We start from the raw sequence: 17,156 nt of genomic DNA, 5'->3' as shown, positions 1-17,156 counted from the left end.
CAGAAAAGCTTTCGAAGCTTTAGCTGTGCCCCAGACAGAAAAGAGTCAATAAAGGTACTCTAGAACACAGTCTTAGCTGAGAAGCAATACAGAATTCCAACTTGATTCAGCTGCTTGAGGAGGTATGGGATCCATCATCTCAGCAGCCTGAAGTCAGATTACTTTTTAACTAGTTAGATGACCTTTCAAATGTATCACTCCACATCACTCCCAGTCCCAGGGACAGTACTGATAGTGTCCCTGCTTACTGTAGCAGCCAGGAAGAGTTTGAACTTGCTTTTAGTATTTTCTGTTCATTCTTCAACACACAATTTCTTTGTGCCATTAAAAACAGTATTCACAGTTCGGTCCTGTCCCTTTACTATTACCAAAGCCTATTTCAAGGATCCAGACTTGTCTCATGTTCTTCAGTTTCTTCAGGTAGTTCTTCAGCAGATGCATCACACACATTGTCCTGGCCATCTGCAGGCTGATTTGGCTCATCAGGGTCCCCAGCTGCAATCTGAGTTGTTTCTTCTTCCTCTTCTTCCTCAACTTCCCCATCATCCTCCACATCCATCTCAAACACCCTGATGTGGCGGAGGTTTGAACTTAGCTATAGAGACAGTAAGAAGTTCCTGTTAATGACCAAATAAGTAAAAACACCACCAGCATTTTAATTGTCAGCCAATAGCTTGGAAAATAACCTTTATCTTTGAAATTATGGTTTCAAGGGAATTAGCAACTTTTTTATTGCTCTACAGGCTGAGAAGTAAAGCAAGCAGATCTACTACCTTCTGTTAAAGTTTTTCCATCCTGTGCTATTATGGCATGACTGTATCCTGACACACTAATAGCAGATTATGAAAAAATAATCTATTTGTTAAAAAAAAAATTGGTAACTTTTAGGATACCACTTCAGTCAGCACACTTCCTTTAATAGAAAGACTTTATCAGAAATACTGCACTTACCACACAAGAAACTTTTCTAATGCCATTTACAGAAACATACTGAGCTTTCATGTTCTCCAGCACTCTCCACTGACTCTCCAAGAAGACAGTACGTGTGGGTATCTCACCGCTTCGCTCATCCAGCCTGCACACAGCAAGGAAAAAAGCACAAAGATGTTCTACAAGAAACAACTGCAGTTCTAAGGAAAAACTCCAGTATCTCCTGTCTAAATTTCATCATATGCAACAAGCACATAAGCCTCTGAAACCATCACAATGCCACTATGATACTCTAGAGCAGGAGATCCAACTGTAGAGACACGGCACGTTCCAACTGAGTTAAAAACATTACAGCAGGTGAGAAGGGAATTGTAAAGTCTGATCTTCCCACAAGAAACAGCTGTAGCAGGATGTGGGTGGCTTTTTTCAAACCTCTCCTCTGCACAAAGAGGAGCTTCCAAACACAATCCTGGATGCGGTGCCTCTCCTTACACAGAAGTTTGGCCTCCATGACCTTTCAAATATGCATCACTACCCCACTCATAGGGATTGTATGAAGACATTTCCTACCTATTACAGCAGCCAAGATGATTTTGACCTTGCTTTAAATATTTTTTGTTCATTCTTCAATACACAATATCTTTGTGGCATAAAACGTTAATTTACAGTTCAGTGTTGCTGTTTATTTTGAAATAAAAATGCATCTTAAGCAAACCACCAGAGAAGAATGGGAGAAAAGTAAAAGCAAGGAACACACAGAAACTAAAGGTTTGGATTCACTAATTGAACTACATTGACCTTTGTGTGTGTGTTCACTTTCACCTGATGCTCTCCTCTACCTATGCCAATGCAGACAGCAGTACCAGTTCTGATGTTTTAAAATCAAGCTGACGATATTTGTAAGGGCGGCAACCAGGGAAAGATCAAGAAATACCTTTGTATTCTTATTACAAGGCAGAGGTATAGGAGCACATATGCTGAAAACATCCTAAATTGTAGTATTCTGACTAGCAAAGTCAGCATCTTCTAAGGAAGATTTCTGATTCTGCAAGGTGTCTTCAGCTGATCTTTCCATTTCATGACAGCCAGGTACAGAAGTAGTATCAGTATCAAAAAAACCAAAACCGACCTCCCAAAAACCAACAATTACAAAACAAACTATTTAGGAAGCTTCCATCTCCCCCCATCCTACTCTCCTGGCATAATAAGAGTTTCTGTCTTTAAAATATTTATACATGTGCAAAATATGAGTAACTGTACACAATCACAATATTTGCTTGATTTGCTTTTCAGTTCTACATTTTCAGATTTGCTCAAGGTTTTTCAGTACCTTTCCATAGAATCCCAAATGAATTTCCTGTCTTGGTCCTCATCAGTATATACTGAAGATAAAGGCAGCTGAGCCAAGACTCTCTCCTTCCCCTCTTGTTGCACACTCTCTTTCAGAACTACAGTTACAGTTTCATCATCATAGAAGTGAGCATCCAAACAACTGTAGCATCTAGAGGAAAATAATTAGAAAGCATCAAGTAATATAAGAGAATGCAGAACTAAAATATTTTAAAGTTGACCAGCACTCATGTTAAAAAGTATTCAGTACTTAACAGTGAGCTTCATTGTACATAATAACAAATAATAAAAGAGGTCAGTTGTGCAGCTATGACTGAATGAGAGCCATAACCTGGCAGACTCCTGCATCATGCAGGAAAAATTATTCTGAAGGGGAAAAAAAAGCAACTCACAAAAAACCCTTACCATTTGTAAGGGTTTGTAAGCAACCTTCACATTTCAGATGAAACACAAGAAACACCAAACATAAATACCAAAGAAAAATTGAAATACAGCTGAAGGTACTGAGGGCAAATCACATCTGGCTTTTCTACATGAAAAGGGTGAGTTTAGTCTATCATATGCCTTCTAAGATGGCTACATTCAGGCATACCAAATCTTATCTTATTAAAGAATATCACAGAGATAAACAACACTTGTTTCCAGCTAGATTTGTTTCTTGCACATGTGTTAAAGCTTTAATTTTTAATGGAAAACTAAAATTTACTTGACTTGGAGATGAAGTGCAAAGTAAGATTTGCACTATTCTGCAGCTTCATGCACCTGTGCCATTTCTTACACCCTGATTCACCCAGGTGAGTTAACTTCAAAGGTAACAATGCAAGAAAATTAGCAGGAAATATGATTTTAAATTAAGCAATCTGCAAGAAAAATCAAATATACTGACCTGGAGTCTGAGCTCTCATTTATACTGTTGTTCAAGAAGTTTCCAAACTCTACTGCAAGAATCCCATTACTGACAGACCTAGAACAACAGAGTTAATTGTCTCAGTGACAAAAACCTTTCCCTTCACTGAGAATCCAAAATCTCTAATGGCAACTGTGGTATAGCACAACACATGTCTGCATGGCAAAATTATGTGATTGGTGGATGGGAACCTTTTAAATTCTTCTGCTCCTCAGAAAAACATGACTAATGGAGTCAAATGGAAAACTAATCTCCTCTTCTTACGCAGAGAAGAGAAAGCCATCATTAAATAACAAACTGCAAGACATTAACCAAAGAATACCATTTGCAGTAAGACAAAGCAACAGTGGAAGCAGGATTCTTTGTAATTTTTCAGAAGTTGCACAAATAAGTAATTCTCGTAGCAGCAATCTAATGGAGTATCAGTTTTTCCTTATCCCAGAACCATCTTGGGTCTTGAGATAAGATTTTCTGAGTCTAATACAACAAAAACTTCTGCTGCAGCTCCCTACTGCACTTAATGTACTCCTAATTTTCTCTAGTATTCAAGAGAGATTGTATTCATGGTGCCCATTCCTTATTTTTACAAATAGATTTAAATTGTGTCTCTGTACAAATGTGGCAAAGCTCACACACCACTTTTTCCCTCTTTTTGTCTTACCTGGAAGTATCAGTATGTCTCCTCAAAATGTGTATTTTAGAAATAGAATTTTCTAACATGGTGAAGAGAACATAATGTAAGTTAGATGTTTTGTCATTCCACCTGCAATGTGGGGGAAGAAATGAAAATTCAGATCAAGTTTTAATAACTGGTAAACTACATGGAACAAGGAATAACAGCATACTTACAGAAATGGTAATTTAAATAACTGAGGTGTGGAATCTTCACTGCAAAGGAAAGACAGAACAGTTTATAAAATGCTACTCATGCATGGGTTTTAGTTGCACATTTCTTTAGCTGCTTTTAGTAAAGAAATACCTTTGAGAAACTTTGTAGAGAGACATGCAGACTGCTTGATGCACTGACCTTCCAATTACATCCTAACAAATATAATAAAAATAGGCCATAAAATGCAGGCAGTTATTCATAATTATACATATTTTTAAGAAAAAAAACCCAAAACCCAACCAACCTACCAACAACCTCTGAGTACATCTGAAATAAAACTCCACCAATATTTATTCTGGATAAACATCCCTAATGCAAACACTACTGTCACTTCATACATTTGTTTCATGTTTCTCCATATTAGAATAATGTATTGCCAACTAACACAGTTATAATACAGTTATTTGGTACACAGCACATACACACACGTATCACATATTTAACATTAAAACCAGATCCCAAAGTCATGTGAACAGAATATATTAAAAAAATCCCCCACTGTGCTTTCCCTGGCCAAAGGCTTGAGATATCCCAGCAGTAAAGCTGGACTCTACCCAAGTTATAGTTACTCAAAGGCAAAGATTAAAGCTTCAGGCCTTGCTAAGCATGAGTGCTTCCTTCAGTTGACCTGAACTATTCCTAAAAGAAAGTTATCATTTGTAAAAACAGAACTTACTGCTGGCTTTTGTAAACACTGATCAATGACCCCTTCCATTTGCCTTTTGACAAAATGCAATGATTTCTCAGGATAGTAGGGAAACAGAAGTGGGCTTTCTGTAAACAGACAAAGTTAATTTAAAAAATGCTTGTATCTCTAAAGAAATTATTATCTCTAAAACCAGATTTTCTAAAGACTATTTTCCAAACAAAAATGCTATCATTTTCCCCCCTTTTATTGAATAGGCAGAAAAAGGCAACTGTGGCAAATGCTATTATATGCAGCTTATGCTGTCAAGGTTTTACAGTCTTTGGTTTCTAAAGTTAAACTAGAATAATTGCCACCATCTGCTCTTTTTAGTCTCTTACTTCCTATACACCACTAATTAACAAAATAGTCTCAGACTGCAGTGAAAGACAACAAGTTAGGACACTTCTCACAGGTAAAACCTAAGCATAACTATTACTTTCTTGAAATGGAATTAAGATATCCTAAAAATAGACCTCTTCTGGGATTCCTTCCAAGCCAACACCTCTGAGACTGGTACAGAAAAGATGGGGAACTCCCAATATCCAGAAAATGATAATTTTCTGGGTAAGCCACTACATAAACCCTGTGCAAAATATCAAGGACCATTTATTTTATTCCACTCAGATAAAGACCAATGAGTAGCACTACAGAAGTAACTCATAAGCATGAAAAAAGATAACTTTTCTACACTGGTTACACTCAGCATATATCTTGCATTCACTTTTTTTTCATGAAAGCACATTACCTTTAAGATGAGTACTATCTTTAAGAAAGTTAAACCACTGATTTCCCTCTATATTAGGTGGTGATACAAGGTCGTCATCTTCATCTTTCAAGTACTAGAAGAGAAACACATTTTTAAGACTAATTTAAGAAAAAGGAACACTAGAATTCACCTTCACTATTGCCCCTAGCAATATATAAATATTGCAATATATATAATAATGCCCCTAGCAGTATATTAAACATTTCTTGTTAAATAAACATGCCATAGTCTTAAAACTAAATATTCCACCCCATCTGGAAACAATAAGAAAAATCAACTATTGTTTAAGATCACATGGTGATATTTCCTTAGAAATTGATTTTTAAATCAAGTCTGAACACAAATGTTTTGAAATGCAGTGATTAATGCCATACAGATAACCAACATAAGTTTTACTGAAGCTGGCTTTTAGAGTTTTACTACTGCTGCAAAATATTTTTGTCTTTTCCTAAAAATACAGCATGTGTAAAGTGAAACTACAAGGTTTTAAACCCTCATTTTCCTAATAATAAGGTGAAACAATTTACTCTTTTTTTACCACTACTGGTATGTGTAACACAGAGCAAAAAGGCCAAGGAAGCAAAGTGGACACAACTTTAAAAGCTTCTCTATCTAAGGATTTTCTCATTTATTCTTTTTGCATTTATTCCTCAGTTCTTTACCTGGCCAACTCTCTCCACATTGAAGTATTTTCCTTTACGATTGTAAAGTTCTGGTGCCTAAAAAAGTAATGCAAACAAACCCATCATTTAAACACAAAAACAATGAGAAGTGGTGAACAGAAAGATGATCAAATTATTTTATTCTAAGATTTTTCAGACTCAGCTATTGTCAGCAAAAATACAGTCAAATCATGTACTTGGAAAACCAGTATCACTGACCTCATTGAAGTGCTCAGTAAGGAAATCGGCAACAAACGTGATATCTTTCTGAGTCATCTAAAAGGAAAAAAAAAAACAGTGAGAAAAGCAAAGGGTAAGAAACACATTTCAATGTGCACAGAACACATGTTCTATAGGCTGCACAAGCACAGCTCCCTCAGCCTGTGCTCACAAGGCAAGTGTTCCAGCCTCCAGCCTGCTTGGAAGTGCTCTGCTGAACTCATCCCAGACCATTCTTGTCTTGCACAGAACGGTCCCAAACTGGAGATGCAACCAACAAGTGCTAAATAAGGACAATAACTGCTTCCCCTGACCTCGTGGCCATGCTCTCATTACTACAACCCTGGTCACCCCTGCCCACCTTGACCAGGGCACACTGCTGGCTCATGCCCAGTGTGCACCCAGTGATTCCCACATCATCTCGGCAGAGCTGACATCTTCCCAGCCACATGAGCTCCAGCGGTGCACTCACAGGGGGTCAACCCACCCCACAACAGCACTTGCATTTTGTCCTTTATGAACTGCAGGTGGTCCCTATCTGTCCATTCCTCCAGCCTATCTATTTCTGGGGCACCTCTGCCCTCAAGTGAGGGCAGAGTGATGGTGGCTGCAAATTCAATGCAGGTATTATTGTATTATTATATTATTGTGTTGTTATATATTCCCTCTCCTCTATAGGGACATTGACAAAGATATCATGATCCCACTCTGGTTAACTTCATCATTTAGGGCACATAAAGAGCTGCTATACAGAGGCCTTGCATACCCAGTGTACTAAATACAATAGTGTTAGCAAAAAAACCAAAAAATAATTCAAGCACGACAGCATATTAGTGTCAATGTGCAGGCATCAACTTTCTCAAAAAAATGACACAGACACTACCCTTTAAGTTCTGGAACAAAAAGGAACCTTTAATTCTGCTTTCAAGATGAGCAGAATATCGAGGCTATCACCATTTATCTGAAAATGTTACTCTTACCTTGTTCAGCTCTGGAAGCACATGATCTTCTGACATCCTCAACATGGCTGAGGGAAAAATTATATTCTTATTGCATTAATACTGTTTTCCTGATGTTCTTAATTTTTCACATGTATGCAGTAAGACACTGCTGTTGTTAAAAAAGATGAATTTATTAGAAGCAAAAGAGCCTGGGATGAAGAATTGAAAGTCAAGACTGAAATTAAGTCTCTCTAGTCTGACTAGCTTACATTACAAATCTTCAATAATTTTTATCTTTAATCTTCTCCAACTGCATTCTACCCTATATGAGACTGAAACAAAATTATTATGAAAAGGGCTTATTAGAATTTGTTCATGTCCATACTAAGAGTACTAAAATGGTTATATATAAAATACATGAAAACTGTCATGCTCAGAAAAATGTGTTTTAAGAGAATTGCACAGGATTAATTTTAAATCTGCAAGGCTTGGACAAAGTTGTCTGTTTAGTCTGAAACGAAACAAACAGTGAACATAATGTTATGACAGAGAACTTATATAGTTTTGCTTTCTGCAATTTTTAAATTAGAACTATTATATTCCTGCTAGTAAGTGTAGTAAGTGCTAACACTGCATATCTGGTGCTTTTACAATATCTGATAATACCACTTAGTTTTTGTAAGAAGTTCTAAAAAGATCAGACAGAAGTTATAAACTTACTCATAAACACTTATAAAAACAGGCAGGCTAAAATACAGCGTGCTTCACTTCCTTCTAACATTTTCTCTGCAGCTACCCAGACACAACTGAAGGCAGTTACTAAGTGCAAGTAGACATTCAGAGTGTTTACATCTGTGAAGAACCCTACAAGTAACTAGGGCTTTCACAGGACAAAACAGCAAGGAACAGAGTAAAAGAAAATAAGGCTACAATTCAAATTTTGTGTAGACTAAAAATAGTCCTTTCTTTTTCTCCAAATCAAGGCCAGCAAATTGCTCATGAAGCAGAAAACAGTCTGGAGCAGTATTACAGGTGAAGTATATACAATACCCACTCTGCATATACTAAATTTAATTGAGAATTGACAAATTTATAATCTGTGTTTAATATTATAATTACTCTTGCCTCATCAACTATATCCCTTTTATATGTCCAGAAATTTTCTATTATAGAAAAAAACAGATGGTTATAACTAAGACTGGCCTAGTTACTTGTCTGCATTTCAATGCTTACAATATAAAACAGATACTGGATGATTACTGTGTGACCAATCTTACCAACATAGAGCCATCGAAAAAATGCCTTGAAGTTTTTCATACTACTGTCGATCACTCTAAACAAGAAACAAGAAAAGAAATTACAAAATCTGACTGTCACAAACTGCTTCATGCTCAAGTCCCATCTTTACCACAGAAAGGCCTGCAAGCACTGTCAGTTTTTTTCAAAATGCCCAATGCAACGTTTCAAGTAAGACTATTCTTGTTGTATGAGTCTGACATGCAGTGAGACAAGATGAAAGCTCACCACCAACAGAGGAGTCTTGCTCTCCCAACATCCTCTATTCCCAGTCCATCAATCTCCTCCAATACAAGACCAAATAGGAATGCTTTTTAAACTCTCCAGACTTTGTACTTACTGAAGCAGCTCATTTGCCTTGAGGATGAAAGAACCAACAGCAGTAATAGCCTCTGTAAAACAAAAAAAAAGCTAACCATTATTATTAACCTTTCAAAAGTGAAAACAGAGCAGGTAGGTAGCACACACACTACTGTACCGTCAATTCCAGATGCATCTAATCCCAGAGACTCGTATTTTTGTTTCCATAAAGCCATTCCTTTCAATTCACTCAAGTGGTATAAAAGTGCCTCAGAGCCGCTAGGAAGGCAGAGAAAGAAGCATAATTTTTTATTCACACTCTGAAAATTCAGTGCTCTGCTGCATGCTACGTTTTTATTATTTAATGCACAAAGTGCAAAGCTTTATAAGGTGGTCATGGACATGAACAAGAGGCATGGTATCACTACAGGAAAAGTCAAATATTGTCTCAATGACACATAAAGTTAGTGTGAATATTTTGCATAGATCCTATTAAACACACCAGGCAGCAATTTACAGGTGATATACCATGAATATCATCCAAAATACTTCACTAGTTCTGTACTATGCAAAAGTAAAATAATGTTTTGCCATGATCACAGTCTCCATACCAGCACACCAACACAGAAAGCACCACCAAGGCAGCATATTGTCTTTTATCAAAGAATATAATATGCCATTTAATCTAAAATTCATGAGAAATTCTGTGACTTACCTCTGCAAATGACTTATAACCAACTTTTGTATACTGGAATAGGAAGACTCTATGGACTGACCAAGTTTTTTTAAACCCTGTTAACAAAGAAATACAATAATGACCTCTTAACATAAAAATGATTAAAAGATATTGAAATAGATTAGTTTAGTATGTTTTTAAAAATGTCAACATACCTTTACTGTCAGTTGGTTCATTAGTAATGCCTGAAGTTCCAGACTGAGGAAGAAGGTAGGGAGAGAACCAAAAAGCCACTTCATTTTGTGTTTCAACATCAAGTGCAAAGGCATACTCAGATAAAACAACAGTAACTACCTTGCTTTGCCCCATAACAACAGCTGCATAAACTCATCCTGAACAGAAGTGGTTGTATTCTTTTCCTGTCAGTCAAAATGATTGAAATAGATTGGTGAAGAGATTAAATCCAGCCTACCAAATTATCTCACAAATACTCCATATAAAGTATTTCAAAGAACCCACCCATATCTTTGAATGTTGAAATCAGACTACTGATCACTGAAAATTTTCAAATCACTGAAATTTCTCTAGTATTCCAAGTTATTTTCAACTGCATTACCCAATAAAAATTCTAAGTAGTTTGCCACCAAGAATCTATTTTAAAAAATAAACAAATTACAAGATTCATTAACTTCTGGCCATGGTAAATGAACACAAAATTTAAGCAAATCCAATAGCATCTTAAACACGGATAATTACACGTGCTCTACAGCTCAACTAGGCTGTAAGTGTTGTTACTGAATATTTACAGTGATCAGTTTATCAATGACTTGAGTACAAAGAGCACAGCCTTAAATAGAAAGCAACTGATCTACAGCTGCACAAGCTGAAAAGTAATTTTTTTTTAAAAATTCAGAATAAATAAAAGTATCACAATACAACTATGCTTGATTGCACACAGGTACCTTCAGCTAGCATCAGAGCACTTGACACACAACAGCTTCCAGGCTGTCTCTGAACTTAGAGACTCTTATCTGGAGGCATCATGCTTAAACATTAAGATATGTAATAGACTAACAACAACAACAGAACTACTGCAAAAAGTGTAAATCCTACAGTACCTGTACAAACTTTGTTAGTCGTGAGTCCATCTGCATCAGTATTTCTTCCCATGCTTCACACATGCATGTCAATGACAGCTTTATATACTGTAATACAGAAACTGACATTAGTATTATTTCCTTTCTCCCTTTTAACACATTCAAAAAATGGATGTTACAATATAAAGGAAATATACACTGTAGATCTTATATAAAATTTATTATCAAATTCCAAGTTGGAGCTCTACATTTACTTAAAACCAGCTCAAGCTTCTTACAACAAAACATTTATTTCACTTGCATTAGAATGTCAAAGCCTACAGAACCACAAGACTAAAAGGATGGTGAAACACAACTGTACCTGTAACAGAGTTGAAATGTGAGTAAACTTCCGGGCCATTCGAGTTACCTCAGGTAAGTAACTGGATAACAGACTAGTGTCCAACTATAACAAATGAAAAAAGCAACAGTTAACAGATGATTTGTCTTTTAACAATATATAGATTACAGAAATTAAAAGACAGATTGGAAGGACCCACAGAAAATCTCTTCATTCTCAACTCTTTCAGGTTGATTTTAAAAGGAATATACATTTAATTCAAAGAAGCAATAACTATTTTTAATACATCTATAAAAACCCCTGACAAGGTTCCACATTTTGGAGTTCTAACAGTAATAATTTTAGGGATGACTGTTCTGGAAAGATAGGATAATCAAAAGCATTGCTGTTATGCCCTTGTGTGCAGAATGGAGAAAATGTGAATAACTGTAACTGTAATTGAATAAATTCACATTATTCTAAAAGTAGTATTTTAAAAGAATGGCTCATATCACCATTGTCAGTCTCATCAGTGAAACTGCATGTTAACATCATAAATTCAGTAGCTAAACCAGGGTTAATTTCAGAATGTAATTTCAGGTAGTTTTTGTTATAATGGGAAAGCAATAAAGCTACCAGAATGTAATTTAAAAAGCAGTTTTACTTTTAAAAAACATTTTTAAATTTGTTTACTTACCTGAAAATACGTTATCTCTGCTTCACTGTCTGGAGAGGTTTGTATCTCTGTGATAACTGACAGTGATTTCAAATCACTAGACAAACATAGTCCACGACAAGAACCTGCCACCTGAAGGATTCCAGTTTACAAGTTAATAAAACATTTCATTTCCTCCAAGACATTTACTGCTCTAACACACTGACATACAAAGATGACTGTGTTCAATGGCATGTAAAAATGAAGTGCAATTTTCAGCTACTGCTCAGGAACAAACCTGTTCTTTTTATTGTGTATTAACAGTGAATTCTGAAACAAGAGTTAAATTTCCCTGTTACAAGGTCTTTCCATCAATAACCAACAACCCAATCAATTAGTTTCTTTAAATTCAGCAGCCCAGTTTCACTTATGTTTAAGCATATGTATATTTTCACTCAATTCAGCTGTAGTTTGGTATATTATGAAGAAAAAATATGGAAAGGAACCAAACATACCCCATTTACTGTAGCAATCTTGAACATTCCATAAGCATATATCTCAATAAATCCTGAGCTGCCACCAAGGACAAGAGCATTAAGTCTATAAAAATAGACGAATGTGTTGATAAGCATACTGAAAAAAATTTGAATTCACACAGATATAATTCTTAATACTTAAATTCCATCCTGCACAAAAGGAAATACTGTTACCTTCCACGATTCAAGAAATTTAAAAACAAACTAACAAATTAGCTTGGATTTTATTGATAAAACTTGCCTCTAACATTTATATTAAGAGCATTAATTATTACATTAACTGAGAGAATAGGGAAAAAATAGCACAGTTTAGTCACAGAGTCCTTTTTCACTAAAAGTAAAAAGTTTCTAGCAACCTTCCCCTTACCAATGCAGGCTACAAAGCGTTATTACAAAGCTGGTTTGAATTACCCTGATTATATGCAGAGTGAGTTTATCACAGGCACTCAGTGGCACTCCTCAGCACCTCAAAGACAATGAACATTTTGAAATGGAGGTAGCAGCAATAACAGCCACAGAACTAAGAAATGCATCAGAAACAGAAACTCAGTTCAAAGATACAGTCTGGGACAGACAGGTCTATGTTTTCCTCACTTATTAACACCAATGTGCTACACTGACTTGGGAAAAAGCCTACAAATACAAGAAAATTAACTGCAACTTCTGCCTGTTACATATCTAAATAAATATACATTGAAACAGCATATTTCTGTTAAAGCCAACACAGAACTTAGGAAAACAGTATCTTAAAAACTTTTGGTTTGATTAACTGAGCAGATGAAGAGAGCAGAGAGAATACACAGACAGCTCACTCTCTCCCAAGCAAGGAAATCCTACTGTAAGGAGAGCTATCGAGTTTTAAAAAGGAGTAACTGGTGATAGACAGAAATGCAGATTAGAATTAAGGAGGGTGGTTGTTCTGTGTGGTGAGACTGTAAGGAACAGTGAAATGGAAAAAATAAGGCACACACATTAAGTGCCCCCCTCAAAAAATCAGTAAAAGGCACTGCACAAAGCCAGTCTCAGTCTGCTAAATTACACTTCCACCAGCTGCCCTTCACTTGTCCCCTAATAACAGATGTTTATTTTAAAGTAACACTGATACAGTTAGTTTCAGAGCTACTTTTAATTTTAGATTTGTCACACTCATACAAACCCCTGGGAATTCTCTGTATAGAACAAGCATTCTTGTTCTTTAATGGTCTCCAAGACCATCCTAAGTAACACATAAATCAGCCTTCAAATGCACCCCAAGAAATCTGCTAAGAAGATATGACACCAACAGCAGTTACTGATAAACTGCCTTATAATCCCTCTAAACTAAGGAGAAAAGGTGACTGATGGAAGCTTTAATATAGTCTTTGAACTTCATCTTTGTACATAAAAACATACTCCATATAATTTCTCTCAGACTTAATAAACAATTATAAATAACTTAACAGTAAATTCAATTATCCATTATTTTAACTCTTTAAAAAAGCAACTAAACAAAAAAACTCAACTACCAACCCACAGCCAGAATTTACCTGACATCACCCAGAAGCTTCATAATCTCATCTGACTTTTCTTCACTGAAAATACAAAACATGTGATTAGGGCTTATATATTTTTTCTCAATACCAGAAAACAAAATAAAACGAAAAAATAGTGAGTTATGACAATTTCTTACCTGAAAATTTTTGCAGTGGTACTGTAACTGAAAACAAAAAAATTACTCTCAGTAACAATGATCAGATAGCTGTAGAGCATTAAAGATGAATAACCAAAATACTGACAACAAATGACAAATGGTATTTCCTCAAGCTTACTAGAGTAACACTTACTTTTTTGGTAGTGCTGGTAATTTAGGCAAAAGGAGGTTAGATTCATCTTCAGCATTGTAAAAGGAAGTGAGAACACTGAAAAAGACGTAATACTGTCTTTATTACCCAAGCTGCAAAAATGAGAAGAGACTTTCTTTTCCACTCCAGAGTTAAGAGTATATATTCAACGCATTATGTATATCAAAATTACAAATATCAGAGGATAAACTATTAAAGGTCACATAAAAAAAAATCAAGTGATCAAATCAATAAAAGAACTGAAAATCTTCTATTATTTCCAGTGAATAGTTTGTATCTGCTGGCTCAGAGGCCTGTCACCAAATCCTTCACTGCCTGTAAAGCAGTTACTGTCAGAGGCTGTTTAAACTCTCTCCAAAACTGCAGTGCAACAGGCTGTACAAGCTAACACTAGATTAAGCAGCTCTTAAGAAATTTAATGCATTACCTAAAGAACCACAAGACTAAGGTATCAGCACTAAAAATAAGCATATGAAAAGTGTCTATTCTAAAAAAAAGGAAAATTTTAGCCAAGTGATGAAAAAACCCCACAGCTGTGGAATACTGTATTACTTTATGTGACTGCTTATAACATTCCAAGTATAAATTATCAGTAAGGTGGCATTACATGGCTTGTGTTTTATTTCTTTTCAGACTCACCTGCTTTCCTCAGTTACTTCCATCCAATGCATGTATGTAATAGACAACTCCACAGAGAAGGAGTGCAAGCTTTCAGGCTTTTCTACATCACACAGAATAATCCGCTTGGTATCAGCAAGGCCAAAAGCCAAAACTAGAGAAAGGCAAGAAAAATGTATAAATACCCAATATGCAAAATGTGTATTTTACACTGACCTAGAACCAAACATGCTTCTAACTTTAACAATAGTTCTGATAAAGTAGAGGCTTCCAATCTTGCCAGCTTGAGTCCAATATTATATTTTTGTCCACCAGAAAGGTCTGGTGGACAAAAAACACAAATTAGGAGTTGCCGAATATTATATTTTTGTCCACCAGAAAGGTCTGGTGGACAAATTAGGAGTTGCCAAGCAACTTTTGCACCACTTTCTTCCTAGTTTTCTTCATCCATAATAGCAAATAGCAGGCAGAGGTTTCTGTATTTACTTCCTTATAATCACAGGTAATCAGCTTAAAAAGAAGTTTCTTAAACTCTTCAGATGCCATCATAAAACAATGTAGGTAGTTTTTATCCACATGTCATGGAAGAAGATTGTTCCCATTCTCCCACCTGCAGTGAAGCAAAAATTAACTGATTTCTGGCAGAAGTTTATTAAGCAACTAATTTCAACATTATTTCTATTAATAAGGAAAAGACTGTTTTTTTCTTCTCTGGTCGATAATTAGAGCAATTTTAGCCTACGAAATTTTGCCTTCGCTAAGTAAGCTAAGCTCTTCAATCAATCCTGATCAGACAGCTTCTTTCCCCCTCAATAAACTTTGTAGTTCATACAAAATATCCTGCTTAGTTAGGAGGTTGAAATTTTGCTATACTCTGAAAAGCAGCATTTGACACATAAATCCGGCTTACAAATCTTTCTTGCAGTTGCATTCAACAGTGTTAATCTCTCTATTGCTGTGAATGAACCTACATAAAATTAAGCCACCCTTCTCTTCAAACACAGTTTACTTGAAAATTTCCATCATCATTCATGATTTCCCATGGGGTTTTATCACACTGTATCATCTCATATACTTGACATTACTTTTGCCATCTGGTCTCCAAGCAAGAGCAGTCACTTCTTTTCCTGTATTTTCATTTGGAGGCAAACTCCACACACGTTGAAAGTTTGCAAGCCGATGAAGTAAAACCTACAAAGCAAATGCATTAGAGACAAACTTAAACCACATTCTCCCGATAATAAAAGTTTGCAAATCAGTTCAAGATGCACGGTGTTTTTCACCAGTTTTTAACTCCTGTGTTTTAAACACCACCTGCTCCTCTAGCAGACAATTCACTCCTATGCTCTTTTAGAGGGCAGCACACAGTCTACAGCAGTACGGAGAAATAAGCTGAGCCTTGCATAAGGATACAAGCTCCCAACCCACAGGGTTACCCATCAGCTCTCTAGCAGACAGCCCAAAAGCACGAGTCTTGTCTTAATGCATGACCACATACTGCAGTTGCAGGGGAAAAGTACTTAAAATTAGATTGAATTTAAATAGGAACTTCCATGTACTTTAAAATCCCACAAACGAGGAGCGCATCATACGTGAATTTGTTCGGAAATCAGAATGCAAAAAATGAAGGACCAGTAAGTATTAAGACGTTTGATTTACAAAACTGCTATCCTTAAATGCCTGGCCAGGCTTACGAGAAACATGCCCCAAGCAACAGCAAAGGCATCTGGGCCTGCCGGGAGAGGCAGCGCCCGTTCCTCCCGTGCTCCTCACCCGGCACCCGCACTCACCTCCCCCGCTCGGTTGGCCAGGGCGATGAGGTCCCTTTTGGGGGACCAGGACATGAACACGACCTCCTGCGGCAGCTGCTTCTCGCCCACCTGCCTGAAGGCGGGCATGGCTGCACGGCTCTGCCGGGGCCCGCCGGGCCTCTGCTCCCGCTTCCGGGGGCGGCGCCTCCCGCGCGGCAACGAGCGGCAACGAGCGGCAAGGGCCTCGGCAGCGGGGCGGGGGATCCCGGCAGCGGGGCGGGGGATTCTGGCAGCGGGGCGGGCCTCGGCAGCGGGGCGGGGGATCCCGGCAGCGGGGCGGGGGATTCTGGCAGTGGGGCGGGCCTCGGCAGCGGGGCGGGGGATGCCGGCAGCGGGGCGGAGCCATGCGGGGGATCCCGGCAGCGGGGCGGAGCCATGCGGGAGATCCCGGCAGCGGGGCGGGCCTCGGCAGTGGAGCCGCCGCAGCGCCGAGCCAGGGCGGGCGCGGGGAGGCGGGTCAGGCTCTTCCCTCTCTGCTCACTTACTAGGTACTATTTAGTACTAAATACTTTTTTTTTTTTTTAAGCCCGTTTTCGGTTTGGAGAGAAATTTTTAAAAATTCACAAGCCGTCCTGTGAGACGACTGTAACTAACAGAGACTGAATTCCTAGAACTCGTGTCTTCCCATCACCTACCCTCACTTCCTCCCTTGCCC

General features: G+C 37.4%; 1 protein-coding gene across 1 annotated transcript; it reads right to left on the bottom strand.

Moving 5' to 3' along the window:
* Nucleotides 1-301: 301 nt before the first annotated feature.
* On the bottom strand, nucleotides 302-16,647 carry ANAPC4 (anaphase promoting complex subunit 4). The gene is made up of 28 exons (XM_041458505.1): nucleotides 16,481-16,647; nucleotides 15,776-15,881; nucleotides 14,712-14,844; nucleotides 14,055-14,129; nucleotides 13,901-13,927; nucleotides 13,758-13,802; nucleotides 12,211-12,295; nucleotides 11,738-11,848; nucleotides 11,083-11,166; nucleotides 10,743-10,829; nucleotides 9,979-10,043; nucleotides 9,840-9,882; nucleotides 9,664-9,740; nucleotides 9,127-9,227; nucleotides 8,989-9,040; nucleotides 8,630-8,685; nucleotides 7,392-7,438; nucleotides 6,412-6,468; nucleotides 6,193-6,249; nucleotides 5,510-5,603; nucleotides 4,753-4,850; nucleotides 4,167-4,228; nucleotides 4,037-4,075; nucleotides 3,849-3,950; nucleotides 3,167-3,244; nucleotides 2,261-2,431; nucleotides 952-1,075; nucleotides 302-595 (listed from the first exon to the last, which is right to left on the bottom strand). The coding sequence occupies exons 1-28, from the start codon at nucleotides 16,586-16,588 to the stop codon at nucleotides 380-382; spliced, it is 2,400 nt and encodes a 799-aa protein (XP_041314439.1). The 5' UTR covers nucleotides 16,589-16,647; the 3' UTR covers nucleotides 302-379.
* Between the last annotated feature and the right edge of the window lie 509 nt (nucleotides 16,648-17,156).

The sequence above is a fragment of the Pyrgilauda ruficollis genome, unplaced genomic scaffold, assembly GCF_017590135.1.
Source record: "Pyrgilauda ruficollis isolate IOZ18807 unplaced genomic scaffold, ASM1759013v1 scaffold1, whole genome shotgun sequence".
NCBI lineage: Eukaryota > Metazoa > Chordata > Aves > Passeriformes > Passeridae > Pyrgilauda > Pyrgilauda ruficollis.
Note: the sequence above shows the minus strand (reverse complement) of the source record. Positions and strands in the feature narration are given on the sequence as shown.

Bases quoted from the DNA above. Each gene is read 5' to 3' on its own strand.
- ANAPC4 (XM_041458505.1), bottom strand. From the start codon at position 16,588: ATGCCCGCCTTCAGGCAGGTGGGCGAGAAGCAGCTGCCGCAGGAGGTC. The intron at 15,882-16,480 runs GTGAGTGCGGGT...TTTGCTTTGTAG, and splicing joins TGGCCAACCGAGCGGGGGAG to GTTTTACTTCATCGGCTTGC. The intron at 10,830-11,082 runs GTACAGTTGTGT...TCTGTATTACAG, and splicing joins ACATTTCAACTCTGTTACAG to TATATAAAGCTGTCATTGAC.